Source organism: Bombina bombina, chromosome 10 (assembly GCF_027579735.1).
Source record: "Bombina bombina isolate aBomBom1 chromosome 10, aBomBom1.pri, whole genome shotgun sequence".
NCBI lineage: Eukaryota > Metazoa > Chordata > Amphibia > Anura > Bombinatoridae > Bombina > Bombina bombina.
In genome coordinates, this window is record NC_069508.1 from 16,802,675 (window position 1) to 16,821,534 (window position 18,860).

The 18,860-nt window shown below is 41.6% G+C and overlaps 1 protein-coding gene across 1 annotated transcript in view; it reads right to left on the minus strand.

Moving 5' to 3' along the window:
* Nucleotides 1-292: 292 nt before the first annotated feature.
* The window catches only part of LOC128641195 (coagulation factor XIII B chain-like), a 33,970-nt gene continuing 15,402 nt past the window's right edge, over nt 293-18,860 (minus strand). The window contains 4 exon segments of the mRNA XM_053693762.1: nt 293-610; nt 1,483-1,662; nt 1,776-1,973; nt 3,640-3,822. Coding sequence (XP_053549737.1) covers nt 402-610; nt 1,483-1,662; nt 1,776-1,973; nt 3,640-3,822 — 770 coding nt within the window. The 3' untranslated portion in view covers nt 293-401.

The window sequence follows — 18,860 nt, forward strand, 5'->3', positions numbered from 1 at the left end:
TATATATTATATATATATATATATATATATATATATATATATATATATAATATATATATATAATTTATATATATATATATTACTATATAATATATATATGTATATATATATAATATATATATATATAAGAGGATGCCCATATACAGAGGAGGGTGCTCATATACATAGGTTGCCCATATACAGAGGAGGGTGCTCATATACATAGGTTGCCCATATACAGAGGAGGGTGCTCATATACATAGGTTGCCCATATACAGAGGAGGATGCCCATATACATAGGTTGCCCAAAGAGGGTGCCTATAAACATAGGATGCCATATACAGAGGAGGATGCCTTTACACACAGGGATGCCTATATATAGAAGGGGTTGTCCATATACAGATGAGAGACCTTTATACACATCACTTCCTCTGCACACATGTTGGGTATTTCAGCTGCCCGTTACTGCACTGGGCCCTTATTGCAAACAGCATGGTGGGCTGGATGTTCTGGAACCCATCTTTACATATGAAATCAATAAACTCTCCATGAAAGAAATAATTGCTCTCAACTCTCCACTTCAGTACAATATGGTTCCTGTTCATCTCTTCTTGAGACAAGACACACGGTTCTGTGAAAATAAAATCAATTTCCAAGTAAAATTAAGAATCCAAATAATTGTTAGCTTTACTAATACTATCTAGTTCTTTCTCCCTCATATCCTTATATTGCCGTCTCTTTTGTCTTACACTTTCTCCCTTCTTTTAAACACGCTCCATCCCCCTCCCTCAGATAGCTCTCTCACATCCCCATCTTGCTTGTCTCTGCTCTCACTCTCTCCACTCCTGTTTCTCACACACCCCTCTCTCTTTTCTCCCTATATCACACCCTCTATTTCTCCTTTATCTCACATCACCTCTTTTTCATATCATCTCTCCTTCCTTTCTTTTGTGAATCCCCTCACCCACTTTCTATCACATCCCTCTCTCCCCCATTTCTCCCTCACATCCCTCTTCCCCCATTTCTCCCTCACATCCCTCTCTCCCCCATTTCTCCCTCACATCCCTCTCTCCCCCCCATTTCTCCCTCACATCCCTCTCTCCCCCCATTTCTCCCTCACATCCCTCTCTCCCCCATTTCTCCCTCACATCCCTCTCTCCCCCCCATTTCTCCCTCACATCCCTCTCTCCCCCTTTTCTCCCTCACATCCCCCTCTCCCCCATTTCTCCCTCACATCCCTCTCTCTCCCCCATTTCTCCCTCACATCCCTCTCCCCCATTTCTCCCTCACATCCCTCTCTCCCCCCTTTCTCACTCCCTCTCTCCTTTCTCTTACAACCTCCTCTCACACCCTCTTTCCCTCCTTTCTCTCACATCCCCTCTCCCTCTTTATTCTCTGTCATAGCCCCTCTCCCTCCTTTGTCTCTGTCATACCCCCTTTCCCTCCTTTCCCTGTCTCAACCACCCCCATTTCTCCATCTCTCACAACACCACCCTGTTTTACCTATGCACGTTGGTGGCATTTCCCATTCTCCATCAGAGCAACGCACAACACTTGTGCCATTGAGGAAGTGATAGTCTTTGCACTGGTATGCAACTGTTGAGCCAATCATATGGAAATCCTGCGTTGAGCTGATCCTTGCATTCCTAACCACGGGAGGAGGACCACATCCCTTCAACGCTTCTGTGGAAGTTCAAGGTTATCTTATGTGAAACAGAAAATTGTAAAATCCATAACTTCAAAACAATAAGCTAGACAAGATGACTCCTGAAAATAGATCAGTAAAAGGTTATTACCTGTCTTACTGCATGTGGGATAAAGGATTTGGCCCCTGTCACACCGCCCCTTCAGTTCAGAGTGCTCTGACATGTCATATCCATCGCTACACATGAATTCCACTAGGTCACCATGCAGAAAAATAGAGTTCATCTCAAAACTCCATTTGAACTTAAGGTTTCTGGATCTCATATGGTCCGAGGTCACAGTGCAGGGCTCTGTCATAGAGATCACAAAGGTGAAAAATACAGTAATACAGAGAGAAACAAGTAGCTGATCTGTATAGCAGACGTGTCTATTAAATATTTCCTTTGGATTATTCTTGAAATCTGTACGGTGCTGCACCTTTTTACAGACAAACTGTTGGCCTAACACGAGACTAAAACTATCTTCTAATGAGCGGATCTGACTACAAATCAGGTCACCTTCCTCAATGTGACTGTAAAATAACGAAACTCAAAATGTTAAACAGCACATAAAATATTTCTTTATTTATAACATTATTGCAATATATATTCATTATTTATTTTGCTGTAAAATACATTTTTCTACTTTCTTCTAGGAAGGTTTAGGTTAATACGGTTATCTACTTATCTGTGAACTCGTGTTTTTCTCGCTCTCTCCTTCAACTGTTCTCTCTAATAATTTGCTTCTTAAAGTGATGGTAAACTCTCCCCTTTCTAAAAACAGATCCAGAATTTAGTGATTATAGATGGAGTTTAATTCAGCAGTTGCAATTAAGATGCGCTATAACTTACTTTTCAATGTAGATATGAAATGCAAATACCCCGCCCTCGCCGCCCACTTCAAATCATTTTTCTGTGAGCTAAAGGTTTGAATTGTAGTCCAATCAGCTCTCTAGCTAAAACAATGGGCGCCCAAAGGGGAGAGCGCTTATTGGACAACAATTTAAACCTTTAGCTCTGAGAAGAATTATTTAAAGTGGGCGGCGAGGGCGGGGTATCTACATTGAAAAGTAAGTTATAGCGCATCTTCATTACAACTGCTGAATTAAACTCCATCTAAAATATCACGAATATTCCGGATCTGTTTTTATAAATGGGAGAATTTACCATCACTTTAAAGGTGGATAATCAGTTTTGCATCAACAATCTTGATAGGAAAATAATTACTTGTAATAGCAGTGGGCATGCTGGGTAGTTTAGGGGGCCGTTTTATCAACGGTCTGTCTGACATGATCCGCTCTGGTGAACTGCTTGTGCAATGCCCCCTGCAGATTCGTGGCCAATCAGCCGCTAGCAGGGGGTGTCAATCAACCCGATCGTATCTGATCGGTTGATTGCTGTCCGCCACTCAGAGGCGGCAGGCAAGTTAAGGAGCAGTGGTCTTAAGACTGCTGCTTCTTAGCTGTTTACGGCGAGACTGAAGGCTCGCGCAGAAACAGGAGGATCAGGTTCCATTTGGCCCTTGATAATTCGTCCCCAAAGTGTCTATTATTGTGCATGTATATTTAGCTATCAGATGGAGATTAGAAAAGAATACCTGTTTAATAAATTATTAATTACTATGACAAATCAGTGCTAAACCACTAAGTGATGGTAAACGTGAGCAGAAATAATTAATATATTTAATTTTTTTGTATGAAACACTTTCTCTCAAAATGGAGGAGGAAGTTATTGTTTTTTTTATTCTTTATTTTTATTTCCTGGCCCCTTTCCTCCCCCTCACAATGCGCTTTTTTAAGCTTCTGGATTTGGAGGCAGCACATCCTATCTCAATCCTGCCACAGACTGTTATAGCTAAAGGAGGTTCGCTCCCGGAGACATCTTGCGCATGTGCAGGTCTGTTATCCATTTAGCACGACTAATCACTGATAACTGATGCTGTAAATAATCTTGTGAGCCCTCTATACTTCAGACTTACCTAAACATGTTGGCAGCTCAGACCAGGCACCTCCTGTACATGTCACAGCTTTGGGCCCCTCCATTAAGTAGTAGCTTTGACACCTGTATTCCACAGAGGAGCCACCTCTATAAGAGGCCAACGGTGCATCTATAAGCTCCCCATTTTTCACTTCTGGGGGAGTACTGCAAAACTCTGTTTTGGCTGAACAAAAATGCAAATGTTTACATAGATAATCTCATCCTAATGACATCTGTAAACCGGACTGAGCACACAAACATGACACTGTCATTAGTACACTGTGACCCTAGCAGGGACTGAGCCTATAAACATGTCACTGTCATTAGTACACTGTGACAATAGCAGGGACTGAGCACATAAACTTGTCACTGTCATTAGTACACTGTGACCCTAGCATGGACTGAGCACATAAACATGTCACTGTCATTAGTACACTGTGACCCTAGCAGGGAATGAGCCCATAAACATGTCACTGTCATTAGTACACTGTGACCCTAGCAGGGACTGAGCACACAAACTTGTCACTGTCATTAGTACGCTGTGCCCTAGCAGGGACTGAGCACATAAATATGTCGCTGTCATTAGTACACTGTGAGCCCAGCAGGGACTGAACACATAAACATGTCACTGTCATTAGTACACTGTGACCCTAGCAGGGACTGAGCATATAAACATATCACTGTCATTAGTACACAGTGACCCTAGCAGGGACTGAGCACATAAACATGTCACTGTCATTAGTACACTGTGACCCTAGCAGGGACTGAGCACATAAACATGTCACTGTCATTAGTACACTGTGGCCCTAGCAGGGACTGAGCCTATAAACATGTCACTGTCATTAGTACACTGTGACCCTAGCAGGGACTGAGCACATAAACATGTCACTGTCATTAGTACACTGTGACCCTAGCAGGGACTGAGCACATAAATATGTCGCTGTCATTAGTACACTGTGAGCCTAGCAGGGACTGAGCCCATAAACATGTCACTGTCATTAGTACACTGTGACCCTAGCAGGGACTGAGCACATAAACATGTCACTGTCATTAGCACACTGTGACCCTAGCAGGAACTGAACACATAAACTTGTCACTGTTATTAGTACACTGTGGCCCTAGCAGGTAATGAGCATATAAACACATCATTGTTTTAGTATACTGTGGCCCTAGAGGGACTGAGCACATAAAAACGTCACTGTCATTAGTAAACTGTGACCCTAGCAGGAACTGAGCACATAAACATGTCACTGTCATTAGTACACTGTGACCATAGCAGGTACTGAGTACATAAACATGTCACTGTCATTAGTACACTGTGACCCTAGCAGAGACTGAGCCCATAACCATGTCACTGTCCTAAGTACACTGTGACCCTAGCAGGGATTGAGCACATAAACATATCTATGTCATTAGTACACTGTGACCCTAGCAGGAACTCAGCCCAATAACATGCACTGTCGTTAGTAAACTGTGACCCTAGCAGGGACTGAGCCTATAAAAATGTCATTGTCATTAGTACACTGTAACTCTAGCAGGGATTGACATTTGACTGATGGAGGACTTCCGGTGGGGGCGGAGCCGTTAGACACGCTGTACGGCTCACGGTGCTCTAGAGAAGGGAGCTAGGAAATCTCCCCCGGCTAAAAGTTGCTTGCACTATCCGGGAATCCTTGGGACCGGCTGCAAGTTCCACAGACGCTGTCTACGTCTGAGCTGAGGAAGCCCTTGACTGGCGGAAAAGCCTGGCGGTGGATACCGCAACTACCGCAGAGGAAAACCGGCAGACCGAAGGAAAAGGACAGTAAAGTCGGGTAAGAGAAATATTACCCGTGAAGTGATTGGCCTTGCTGACGGGAGTAGCCGCTTGTAGGAGGGGGTAGCCTGCCTGCAGAGAGATCTGTAGGGAGCCCGCGCCCTCCTCGCGGTGAAGAGTGTCACAGCTGCATATTTGTTTGGCCTGACTGCCCCGATAGCGGGAAGGAACCCCCGGCTTTACCCTTACAAGGGTTTTCAAAGCGGACTGCCAAAGGTTTCTCTATACCCTATAAAGGTACACCTGGTTACAGGGCATAGCGTGTACATATGGGATATTTTAGGCTCCTATGAGCTGAAGATTCACAGGAGGTGGTGAAGGCTAAGTGATTCATTGAGGGATTGAATTAACACAAAGTCCTAGGGAGAAGTGTTATTTCCCCTATTCTGTTGAACTATCCTCCCGCCCCCCTTCTCCACCGTATTTATCACCCTGTTGATGGTTTGGGGGGGTAACAGGGAGCCTGAAGCGTCCGGGGGGGGGGGGGGGGCCTAAAAAAAAAAAAAAAAAAATTTAGGAGTACCTCTCACAGCAAAAAGTGCCAAAGTACAACTGTCTGGTTTATAACCGATGGTACTTAAAATTGCCACAATTAGCTTATAAAGCTGGACTTTATCTCAAGATACAAGACGCAACAGTACATCGGTCCCTGAGTATTTTGAAAATTGGTGTTTCTTATTATCCAGGTTATTTCTACACTTCCTGCAGGCTTATAGAGAGCCAAGAGACTAGGCCTGGGCAACCTGGCTTTTTTTTCCCTCAAGCTGCATATTCCTCAAGATTGGTGCATTTATCTGCTGTTTAACAGACTCCCTCTTTAGGAGAGAAGAGAGAGAGGGATTTAGATGGTTAATTAATGGCTAAAATTGAGTTAAATATATTGACCCTGGTTTTTCTTTTTCTTTTTTTTGTTTTTCTTATGTCGATATTGATGGGTATATGCAATTGCTCTTCTGTTAGCATAAGCTCATTAACTGCTTTTGAGAAATGATTCACTATAACACCATAGATATCTTGGTTAAATTATGAATGTTTAAGGGATATGGCCCTTATTGATTAATTGCTGATTTTTACAGGTGTCCGCTTCTCATAATTATAATTTGGGTGAGATATTAGGCCGTAACTACACTAACCCTTATGAATATACACTCACAGTCTTTAGTTTAATACACATTCACGCTTATAATAAAAAAAAAAAAAAAAACACATACACACACTCGAACCAGAAAATTAACTTGGTCCCTTTTGGATTTGTTCACTTTTTCTTTTTCACATTTTCTTTCATTTTTTTGCTTCTCACATTCACTATTAGTATTCACAAAATATATGGAAAGATATATTATACACACGAAACAGAGTTCTCCCATAATGCCACCCAAGGGCAAGGATAGAAAGGTTAGGAGTGCGGATACCTCATTGGACCCCGTATCAGAGGGGGCTATATCCCATGTGGACATTGGTAGTTTAGTATCTCAATTAACCGATGTTTTTACCCCACAATTTGATATCATTAAGAAGGAGCTCAGCAGTATTTCAACAGATATTATCTCTCTATCAAACGAGGTTAAGCAATTCGCTTCAAGGATATTAGAGGCGGAAAATAGGATCTCTGACTTAGAGGACCGGGTCAATGTACAAGATAAAGTAATCCAAGATTATGATGGCAAGATTACTGGTTTACAATTCCGTCTGGAGGATCTTGAGGATCGCTCCAGACGGAATAATATAAGAATCATTGGTCTTCCTGAGTCCCCTGAGTATGAAGATCTTATAAAGGTTACTTCTTTATTATTACCCAAAGCTTTAGGTTTCTCTGAACAACAATTACCCTTAGAGGTAGAGAGAGCTCATAGGGTCGGATATAGTAGAACAAATATGGCTAGGGGTGATAGAAGCAGAATGTGCATTTTTAAGTTGCTTAGATTCCAGGACAAAGTAAATCTGTTAAAAGCATATAGAAAGATGGGCGAATTTGTATTTGAAAAAAACAAGCTATTAATGTTTCAAGATTTCTCAATAGAAACATCTACCAAAAGAAAACAGATGATTCCGCTATGTACTAAGATTATTGATAAAGGGTTTAAGGCCTGGGTTGTGTACCCCGCAAAGATATGCTAGACAGAAAATGGGGGTTAGACGAATCCTCAATAATCCCCAAGAGGCCCACGAATTTATTAGTACCCTATAATATACTAGGGGAAAATAATTCCAGGTTTAGATAGGGGAATTTATGCCAAGTAAGATGGATATGCAATGTGTTTGGGTACGCGCTGATCTTTGGTGCGTTTTTTTTTTCCTCTTATTATTACTTGTGCTTACTATACGAGGATTATAGATATGTTTTGATATCTGTGGGGCACACTGATAACGTTAAATGAAGGAAAGAATCTATAATTGTTGTTGAGCACTTACAATTTTAAAATTGAAATTATGTAAGTAAGAATAGAAGCGCTATGTGTCCCTGGGTAAGCGCTGATTTTTCTGTGTGTTTTTTCTTTTTTTTCCTCTTTATGTAACCTTATGATGATTATAGATATGCTCTTGAGATTGCAGTGGCGCATGGACAGAGTTAAATGAGAAAAAGAATTTATATTGTTGTTGAGCACTTAATTATTTTTAAAATTGAATTTCTCACAGGTATAGAACGAGCAGTTTTCCTTTTCATTACGTAGGGTTTCCCTTTTTTCTCTTTTTTTTTTTTTTTTTTTTTTTTTTTTTTCTTCTCTCTCTCTCTCTCGCCGGCCTCTCTCGCCCCTCTCTTCCCCCTCCCACACTGGGGGCTAAAGTTAATTTAGACCATAGCTAAAAATAGCTTTTAAGTGTACCTATATTTTTAATATGTTTAATGGCCAGTTAGGATCAATATGCTTTCTTGGAATTGTAGGGGGCATTACGTCGCCCAAGAAAACGCAAATTGATTATTAAACATCTGCCTGAAGTTTAGTCCCAATATTGTGTTGTTACAGGAAACACATTTGAATCTGCAGAAGCTATGAATTAAAGTGTAAAGGGGTAGGGGAATGTATTGCAGCTCCAGGGAGTTAAAAGAAAATCAGGGGTAGCCATTTTGTTTCATAAAATTTAGAATTATAATATTGTGAAGAAGGAGACTGACCCAGAGGGAAGATACCTGATACTACATATTCAGATTAATAGATGTAATTTTATCATCTGTAACATATACGGTCCCAATTCTTTTTCGCCCATTTTCTGGGAAAATATTAGAAGTAAATTATTTCTGTTTTCAGCAGCTAATTTAGTTTTAGGGGGGGATTTAAATATGACGTTATGCCCCATTTTAGACAGATTGTCCTCAAAAAACCTACGAGAAAATAACAAAGTAGCAAAATATTTTAAGTCTTTTTGTCATGAATTGAAATTAATTGATATATGGAGATTTAAAAATCCAGAAGTCCGTAGCTTTTCATGTGAGTCTAAAACCCACATGACATTCTCGAGGATTGATATGTTTCTAATTTCTAAACCGCTTGCCTTATGCAGATCAGAAGCAAATATCTATGATATTGCTATCTCTGATCATGCGGTAATCTCTTTCACTTTGGTGGCCATCTCCCCCCCTAAGGCCCAAAATACGTCTTTTTTTTTCCCCCGATTTTTGACGGATAGTCCTAAGTTCAGCAACTGGTTAAAACAGAAGTGGAAGGATTATGTTACCTTCAATATAGGACAATTTAGTAAACCAGAGGTATTCTGGGAAGCAGCGAAAGCTGTATTAAGGGGGGAAATTAAGCTTTATTTATCTACTTGGAAGAAGAAAAAGCTGGAGCAAGAATTACAGTTAACAGCACAAGTTAGAAATGCGCTTAGAAAGTTTTATCTCGATCAGACAAGAGATAACTGGGATAGATATTGCAAATTGAAAAGGGAAAGAGATATCTTCTTCAAACAAAGGTCACAGGAAGATGAATTGAAAATAAATTATCAATTCAGAGGTCATTACGGGGCCTCAGCTAAATTTCTGGCTAAAGTAGCTAAGGTGAGAAAAAGTAAGAATATTATCTCGACTATTAAAAGGGGGAATATAAAATATACTAATACAGAGGATATTAGTCAGACATTTTTTAACGTATTCCAACAGCTTTATGCAGAAACACAGGTTAATGCGGACAACGCATTAAATTTCTGGGCGAGTGTCAATCTCCCCAATATTTCGGAGGAGAGTTTATCAGAGCTTAATAGACCTATTTCAGAGGAGGAAGTTCTTGAGGCTATACAATCAGCCAATCTTAATAAATCACCAGGACCAGATGCTATTCCGATAGAATTTTATAAAATTCTGAAGGAGGAAGTAAAATTATCATTAGTGAATCTGTTTAATTATTATTTTTCTGCTGGTAATTCTATGTCTAATTATTTTTCGGCTGCCCGTATATCTCTGATTCTAAAGAAAGGTAAGGACCCGGAAGATCCAGGGTCATATAGGCCTATATCAGTACTCAATGCTGATTATAAATTGCTGACTGCTATTATTTCGATTAGGCTGGCCAAGGTATTAGACGGGATTATCCATCCAGATCAAACTGGATTTATGAGGGATAGGAATTCGCTTAAGAATATACGTCAAGTGACTACATTTCTAGATTATGCATGGAATTTAGATCCCAAGAACGAACAATCTAAAAAGATTTCTGAAGCAGCTATCCTAACAGTAGATGCTGAGAAGGCCTTTGATGCAGTGAACTGGAACTATTTATTTACGGCATTGGAACGATTTGGATTCAAGAAACAGTTCCTTGAATTCGTCAGGAATTTATACAAAAATCCGATTTCATTTCTCTGCATCAATGGCCATTCCTCCCCTTATATCTCACTTAAAAGAGGGACAAGACAAGGGTGCCCCCTCTCCCCTTTACTCTTCAATTTAGCTTTGGAGCCTTTTGCTATCTTATTGCGGGATAGGCTACTAGGGGTTCAACTCGGTTCCTTTAGTTTAAATACTCTCTTATATGCGGACGATCTGTTAATATTCTTGGACAAGGCGCAATATTCCATCCCCATATTGTTACAATTATTTAAAAAATTTTCCTCCTTCTCAGGTTATAAAATAAATTTTGATAAGAGTGAACTCCTCTGGGTAGATAAGAAAGGATCCAACTGGAAAGATCACCCCTTTAAAGTGGTTGAGTTCTTTCGATACCTAGGTATTACCTTTCATAGAAACCCAACAATTTGGTATAGGTTAAATTTCCCTCCGATATTACAAAAAATTAAAAATGATCTCGAAAACTGGGCCTCGCTTCCCATCTCATTGTCTGCTAGAATTAATCTGATTAAATCTATTATCTTTCCTAGAGTTCTATATCTGCTCCAGAATCTCCCGTTATTTATGACCAATAAAGATATTGGTAATGTACAGTCCTGGGTATCTAAATTTATATGGGGTAATAAGAAGCCAAGGATTAGTCTTAGTAAACTGATGCAGAAACGTCCTAGGGCAGGCCTGGCCTTGCCAGACTTCAGGCTTTACAATTTGGCTAGCTTGGTCAAACTGGCCCTCGATTGGATCACAGGGGTAGATAAGTTTGTGACAACAGAGCTAGAATTGTTCCTCATCTCCCCCTTTTCATTGAAAGCGGTTCTTCATTGCCCGGTACCAAAGTTACCCTTAAATCTTAGTAAACTAATTTCCCTTAAAAATGTTATTATAGCTTGGCAAAAAACTTGTCGAATATTAAAAGTCTCCTCATCCTTTTCTGAATATCTCCCTATAGTAGGTAACCCTGAATTTACCCCGGGCTTAAATCAGAGAGTGTTTAGACTATGGGCCGAAGCTGGACTGATTTATGTTTATCAGTTATTTGATGATAATCAGTTACTACCCTCAGAATTATTATTTCAAAGGTTTAATCTACACTGTTCGAATTTATTTGCTTATTTTCAACTAAGGCACTACATATTCACACAAAAATGGAATGTGGAATTTCTAAGAGATTGGATAGACATTAAAAATATTATCCGGCAATTCTCTCTGGGTCAGTCTTCGATATCACTGATCTATGATATCCTCCTGGCTAGACAGGGTGAATTAGGTGTAGATAACCTATATAACTTCTGGAAGAAATATTTGCCAGAACTAGGGGAGAACAGGATTGAGCGAAGCTTCACAGAGTTAGAAAAATTACAAGTTTCTATATCATGGAAAGAAGCGCATTTAAAACTAGTCAATAATTATTATCTCTCCCCAGATAAAATGGCCAGATTTTATCCTTCTCAGAATTATGCTTGCCCAAGATGTTCCTTGGATAGGGCGGATATTTTTCATATGTTTTGGTCTTGTCCAAAGATTCAACAATATTGGCAAAAGATAAGATTCTGGTATAGTAAAATCTATAGAGATATGGCATCATTCACGGCTGATGAGGTAGTTTTTCTAACTAATGCTGAGTTACGCCCTAAGAGGGCGATAAAGATATTTAACACAATTATTATAATTGCGAGACAGTTAATCACTAAAGGCTGGAAAGATCATACAGCTCCTAGAATCACAGGGTTCTTGAAAGAAATCCAGTTCCAAATTTTATTTGAATTTGAATCCTTTCATACTAAATTCACAGCTGAACGTAAGGTCAGGGCTTTTCTTCTGGATTGGTCTCCATTAATTATTTCTTACCCATTACAGATTCAAAGACGTATTTTACAACCCTTCTTAAACTCTATAGCTTTTTTGGAATTGGTTATATTAGAAGTATTCCCGTCAACATGGATATCGGGTCCCCGGGAGATAACACTATGAAATAGTAATTGTGAAATAATAAGTAAAGAAAGAGAAGAGGTGGGGTTAGTAGGGGAGGTGGGGGTGGGTGGGGCGGGCGAGGGAGAGAGGTGTATAGAATAGAGAATTTTTTCTTCTTTTTCCCTTTTTTTTTTTTTTTTTTTTTCTCTCTTTTTCTTTTTTCCCCTCCTCATTAGTGGTTTAAATATTTATAAAATTTCCAGCGATATAATTGACTAGATGCTAAAAAGTCAGGTATTAGTATTCACTTGTTTCTTTGTATGTTTGCTTGATATTATTCATTATTGTCATTATTGTATTTCTGTTTTTCTATATGTATGATGGCCTTGCATGGCATAATGAAATACAATTCGACATATATTTACTTTTTATGTTCTTTCTGTTGCTGGAATCAATAAAGATATTTGAAAAAAAAAAAAACTCTAGCAGGGATTGAGCACATAAACATGTCACTGTCATAAGTACACTGTGACCCTAGCAGGAACTGAGAACATAAACATGTCACTGTCATTAGTACACTGTGACCCTAGCAGGGACTGAGCACATAAACATGTCACTGTCATTAGTACACTGTGGCACTAGCAGGGACTGATCACATAAACATGTCACTGTCATTAGTACACTGTGACCCTAGCAGGGACTGAGCACATAAACATGTCACTGTCATTAGTACACTGTGACCCTAGCAAGGACTGAGCCCATAAACATGTCACTGCCATTAGTACACTGTGGCCCTAGCAGGGACTGTGCACATAAACATGTCACTGTCATTAGTACACTGTGGCCCTAGCAGGGACTGAGCACATAAACTTGTCACTGTCATTAGTACACTGTGCCCTAGCAGGGACTAAGAACATCAACATGTCACTGTCATTAGTATGCTGTGCCCTAGCAGGGACTGAGCACATAAACATGTCACTGTCATAAGTACACTGTGGCCCTAGCAGTAACTGAACACATAAACATGTCACTGTCATTAGTACACTGTGACCCTAGCAGGGACTGAGCACATAAACATGTCACTGTCATTAGTACACTGTGACCCTAGCAGGGACTGAGCACATAAACATGTCACTGTCATTAGTACACTGTGACCCTAGCAGAGACTGAGCAAATAAACATGTCACTGTCATTAGTACTCTGTGACCCTAGCAGGGACTGAGCACATAAACATGTCAATGTTATTAGTACACTGTGACCCTAGCAGGAACTGAACATATAAACTTGTCACTGTTATTAGTACACTGTGGCCCTATCAGGTAATGAGCATATAAACACATCATTGTTATTAGTACACTGTGACCCTAGCAAGGACTGAGCCCATAAACATATCACTGTCATTAGTACACTGTGACTCTAGCAGGGACTGAGCATATAAACATGTCACTGTCATTAGTACACTGTGACCCTAGCAGGGACTGCGCATATAAACATGTCACTGTCATTAGTACACTGTGACCCTAGCAGGGACTGAGCCTATAAACATGTCACTGTCATTAGTACACTGTGGCCCTAGCAGGGACTGAGCACATAAAAACGTCACTGTCATTAGTAAACTGTGACCCTAGCAGGGACTGAGCACATAAACATGTCACTGTCATTAGTACACTGTGACCCTAGCAGGGACTGAGCACACAAACTTGTCACTGTCATTAGTACACTGTGTCCTAGCAGGGACTGAGCACATAAATATGTCGCTGTCATTAGTACACTGTGAGCCCAGCAGGGACTGAACACATAAACATGTCACTGTCATTAGTACACTGTGACCCTAGCAGGGACTGGGCCCATAAACATGTCACTGTCATTAGTACACTGTGACCCTAGCAGGGACTGAGCACATAAACATGTCACTGTCATTAGTACACTGTGGCCCTAGCAGGGACTGAGCACATAAACATGTCACTGTCATTAGTACACTGTGGCCCTAGCAGGGACTGAACACATAAACATTTCACTGTCATTAGTACACTGTGGACCCTAGCAGGGACTGAGCACACAAACATGTCACTGTCATTACGTACACCTGTGACTCTCAGCAGGAAGGACTTGAGCACATAAAACATGTTCACTGTCATTAGTACCCTGTGACCCTAGCAGGGGGACTGAGCACATAAACATGTCACTGTCATTAGTACACTGTGACCCTAGCAGGGACTGAGCACATAAACATGTCAGCTGTCATTAGTACACTGTGACCCTAGCTGGGACTGAGACACATAAACATGTCACTGTCATTAGTACACTGTGGCCCTAACAGGACTGAGCACACAAACATGTCACTATCATTAGTACACTGTGGCCCCAGCAGGGACTGAGCACACAAACTTGTCACTGTCATTAGTACACTGTGCCCTAGCAGGGACTAAGAACCATCAACATGTCACTGTCATTAGTATGCTGTGCCCTAGCAGGGACTGAGCACATAAATATGTCACTGTCATTAGTACACTGTGAGCCCCAGCAGGGGACTGAACACATAAACATGTCACTGTCATTAGTACACTGTGACCCTAGCACGTACTGAACATATAAACTTGTCACTGTTATTAGGTACACTGTGGGCCTAGTAGGTAATCGAGCATATAAACACATCATTGTTATTAGTATACTGTGGCCCTAGCAGGGGACTGAGCACATAAAAACGTCACTGTCATTAATAAACTGTGACCCTAGCAGGAAGCTGAGCATATAAACACATCACTGTCATTAGTACACTGTGTCACTAGCAGGTACTGAGCACATAAACATGGTCACTGTCATTAGTACACCTGTGACCCTAGCAGGGGACTGAGCCTATAAAACATGTCACTGTCATTAGTACACTGTGACCCTAGCTAGGGACTGAGCACATAAACATGTCACATGTCATTAGTACCACTGTGACCCTAGCAGGGACTGAGAACATAAACATGTCACTGTCATTAGTACACTGTGGACCCTAGCAGGACTAGAGCACATAAACATGTCACTGTCATTAGTACACTGTGACCCCTAGGCAGGGACTGAGCCTAATAAAACATGTCCACTGTCATTAGTACACTGTGACCCTAGCAGGGACTGAGCACATAAACATGTCACTGTGATTAGTACGCTGTGACCCTAGCAGGGACTGAGCACCATAAACATGTCACTGTCATTAGTACACTGTGACCCTAGCAGCACCTGAGCACATAAACATGTCACTGTCATTAGTACACTGTGACCCTAGCAGGGACTGAGCCTATAAACATGTCACTGTCATTAGCTACACTGTGACCCTAGCAGGGACTGAGCAACATAAACATGTCACTGTCATTAGTACACTGTGACGCCTAGCCAGGGACTGAGCACATAAACACATGTCACTGTCCATTAGTACACTGTGGACACCTAAGCAGGGGACTGAGCCCTAATAAACATGTCACTGTTCATTAGTACACTGTGACCCTAGCAGGGACTGAGCACATAAACATGTCACTGTCATTAGTACGCTGTGACCCTAGCAGGACTGAGCACATAAACATGTCACTGTCATTAGTACACTGTGACCCTAGCAGGGACTGAGCACATAAACATGTCACTGTCATAGTAACACTGTAACCCTAGCAGGGACTGAGCACATAAACATGTCACTGTCATTAGTACACTGTGGCCCTAGCAGAACTGAGCACATAAATATGTCACTGTCATTAGTACACTACCCTAGCAGGGACTGAGCCCATAAACATGTCACTGTCATTAGTACACTGTGGCAATAGCAATGACTGAGCACATAAACATGTCACTGTCATTAGTACACTGTGACCCTAGCAGGGACTGAGCACATAAACATGTCACTGTCATTAGTACGCTGTGACTCTAGCAGGGACTGAGCACATAAACATGTCACTGTCATTAGTACACTGTGACCCTAGCAGGGACTGAGCACATAAACATGTCACTGTCATTAGTACATACTGTGACCCTAGCAGGACTGAGCACCATAAACATGTCACTGTCATTAGTACGCTGTGACCCTTAGCAGGGGGACTGAGCACATAAAAACGTCACTGTCATTAGTAATCTGTGACCCTAGCAGGGACTGAGCACATAAACATTCACTGTCATTAGTACACTGTGACCCTAGCAGGGACTGAGCACACAAACTTGGTCCACTGTCATTAGTACCACTGTGTCCCTAGCAGGGGACTGAGCACATAAATATGTCGCTGTCATAGTACACTGTGAGCCCAGCAGGGGACTGAGACACATAAACATGTCACTGTCATTAGTACACTAACTGTGACCCTAGCAGGGACTGGGCCCATAAACATGTCACTGTCATTAGTACACTGTGACCCTACAGGGACTGAGCACAGATAAACATGTCACTGTCATTAGTACAACTGTGGCCCTAGCAGGGACTGAGCACATAAACATGTCACTGTCATTAGTACACTGTGGCCCTAGCAGGACTGAACACATAAACATTTCACTGTCATTAGTACACTGTGACCCTAGCAGGACTGAGCACACAAACATGTCACTGTCATTAGTACACTGTGACTCTAGCAGGGACTGAGCACATAAACATGTCACTGTCATTAGTACACTGTGACCCTAGCAGGGACTGAGCACATAAACATGTCACTGTCATTAGTACACTGTGACCCTAGCAGGGACTGAGCACATAAACATGTCACTGTCATTAGTACACTGTGACCCTAGCTGGGACTGAGCACATAAACATGTCACTGTCATTAGTACACTGTGGCCCTAACAGGGACTGAGCACACAAACTTGTCACTGGTCATTAGTACACTGTGGCCCCAGCAGGGACTGAGCACACAAACTTGTCACTGTCATTAGTACACTGTGCCCTAGCAGGGGACTACAGAACATCAACATGTCACTGTCATTAGTACACTGTGAGCCCAGCAGGGACTGAACACATAAACATGTCACTGTCATTAGTACACTGTGACCCTAGCAGTAACTGAACATATAAACTTGTCACTGTTATTAGTACACTGTGGCCCTAGTAGGTAATGAGCATATAAACACATCATTGTTATTAGTATACTGTGGCCCTAGCAGGGACTGAGCACATAAAAACGTCACTGTCATTAATAAACTGTGACCCTAGCAGGAACTGAGCATATAAACACATCACTGTCATTAGTACACTGTGGCACTAGCAGGTACTGAGCACATAAACATGTCACTGTCATTAGTACACTGTGACCCTAGCAGGGACTGAGCCTATAAACATGTCACTGTCATTAGTACACTGTGACCCTAGCAGGGACTGAGCACATAAACATGTCACTGTCATTAGTACACACTGTGACCCTAGCAGGGACTGAGCCTATAAACATGTCACTGTCATTAGTACACTGTGACCCTAGCAGGGACTGAGCACATAAACATGTCACTGTGATTAGTACGCTGTGACCCTAGCAGGGACTGAGCACATAAACATGTCACTGTCATTAGTACACTGTGACCCTAGCAGGCACTGAGCACATAAACATGTCACTGTCATTAGTACACTGTGACCCCTAGCAGGGACTGAGCACATAAACATGTCACTGTCATTAGTACACTGTGACCCTAGCAGGGACTGAGCACATAAACATGTCACTGTCATTAGTACACTGTGACCCTAGCAGGGACTGAGCACATAAACATGTCACTGTCATTAGTACGCTGTGACCCTAGCAGGGACTGAGCACATAAACATGTCACTGTCATTAGTACACTGTGACCCTAGCAGGGACTGAGCATATAAACATGTCACTGTCATTAGTACACTGTGACCCTAGCAGGGACTGAGCATATAAACATGTCACTGTCATTAGTACACTGTGACCCTAGCAGGGACTGAGCACATAAACATGTCACTGTCATTAGTACGCTGTGACCCTAGCAGGGACTGAGCACATAAACATGTCACTGTCATTAGTACACTGTGACCCTAGCAGGGACTGAGCACATAAACATGTCACTGTCATTAGTACACTGTGACCCTAGCAGGGACTGAGCCTATAAACATGTCACTGTCATTAGTACACTGTGACCCTAGCAGGTACTGAGCACATAAACATGTCACTGTCATTAGTACACTGTGACCCTAGCAGGGACTGAGCACATAAACATGTCACTGTCATTAGTACACTGTGACCCTAGCAGGGACTGAGCACATAAACATGTCACTGTCATTAGTACACTGTGACCCTAGCAGGGACTGAGCCTATAAACATGTCACTGTCATTAGTACACTGTGACCCTAGCAGGGACTGAGCACATAAACATATCACTGTCATTAGTACACTGTGACCCTAGCAGGGACTGAGCACATAAACATGTCACTGTCATTAGTACACTGTGACTCTAGCAGGGGACTGAGCATATAAACACGTCACTGTCATTAGTACACTGTGGCACTAGCAGGGACTGAGCACATAAACATGTCCACTGTCATTAGTACACTGTGACCCTAGCAGGACTGAGCATATAAACATGTCACTGTCATTAGTACACTGTGACCCTAGCAGGGACTGAGCACATAAACATGTCACTGTCATTAGTACACTATGACCCTAGCAGGGACTGAGCACATAAACATGTCACTGTCATTAGTACACTGTGACCCTAGCAGGGACTGAGCCTATAAACATGTCACTGTTAT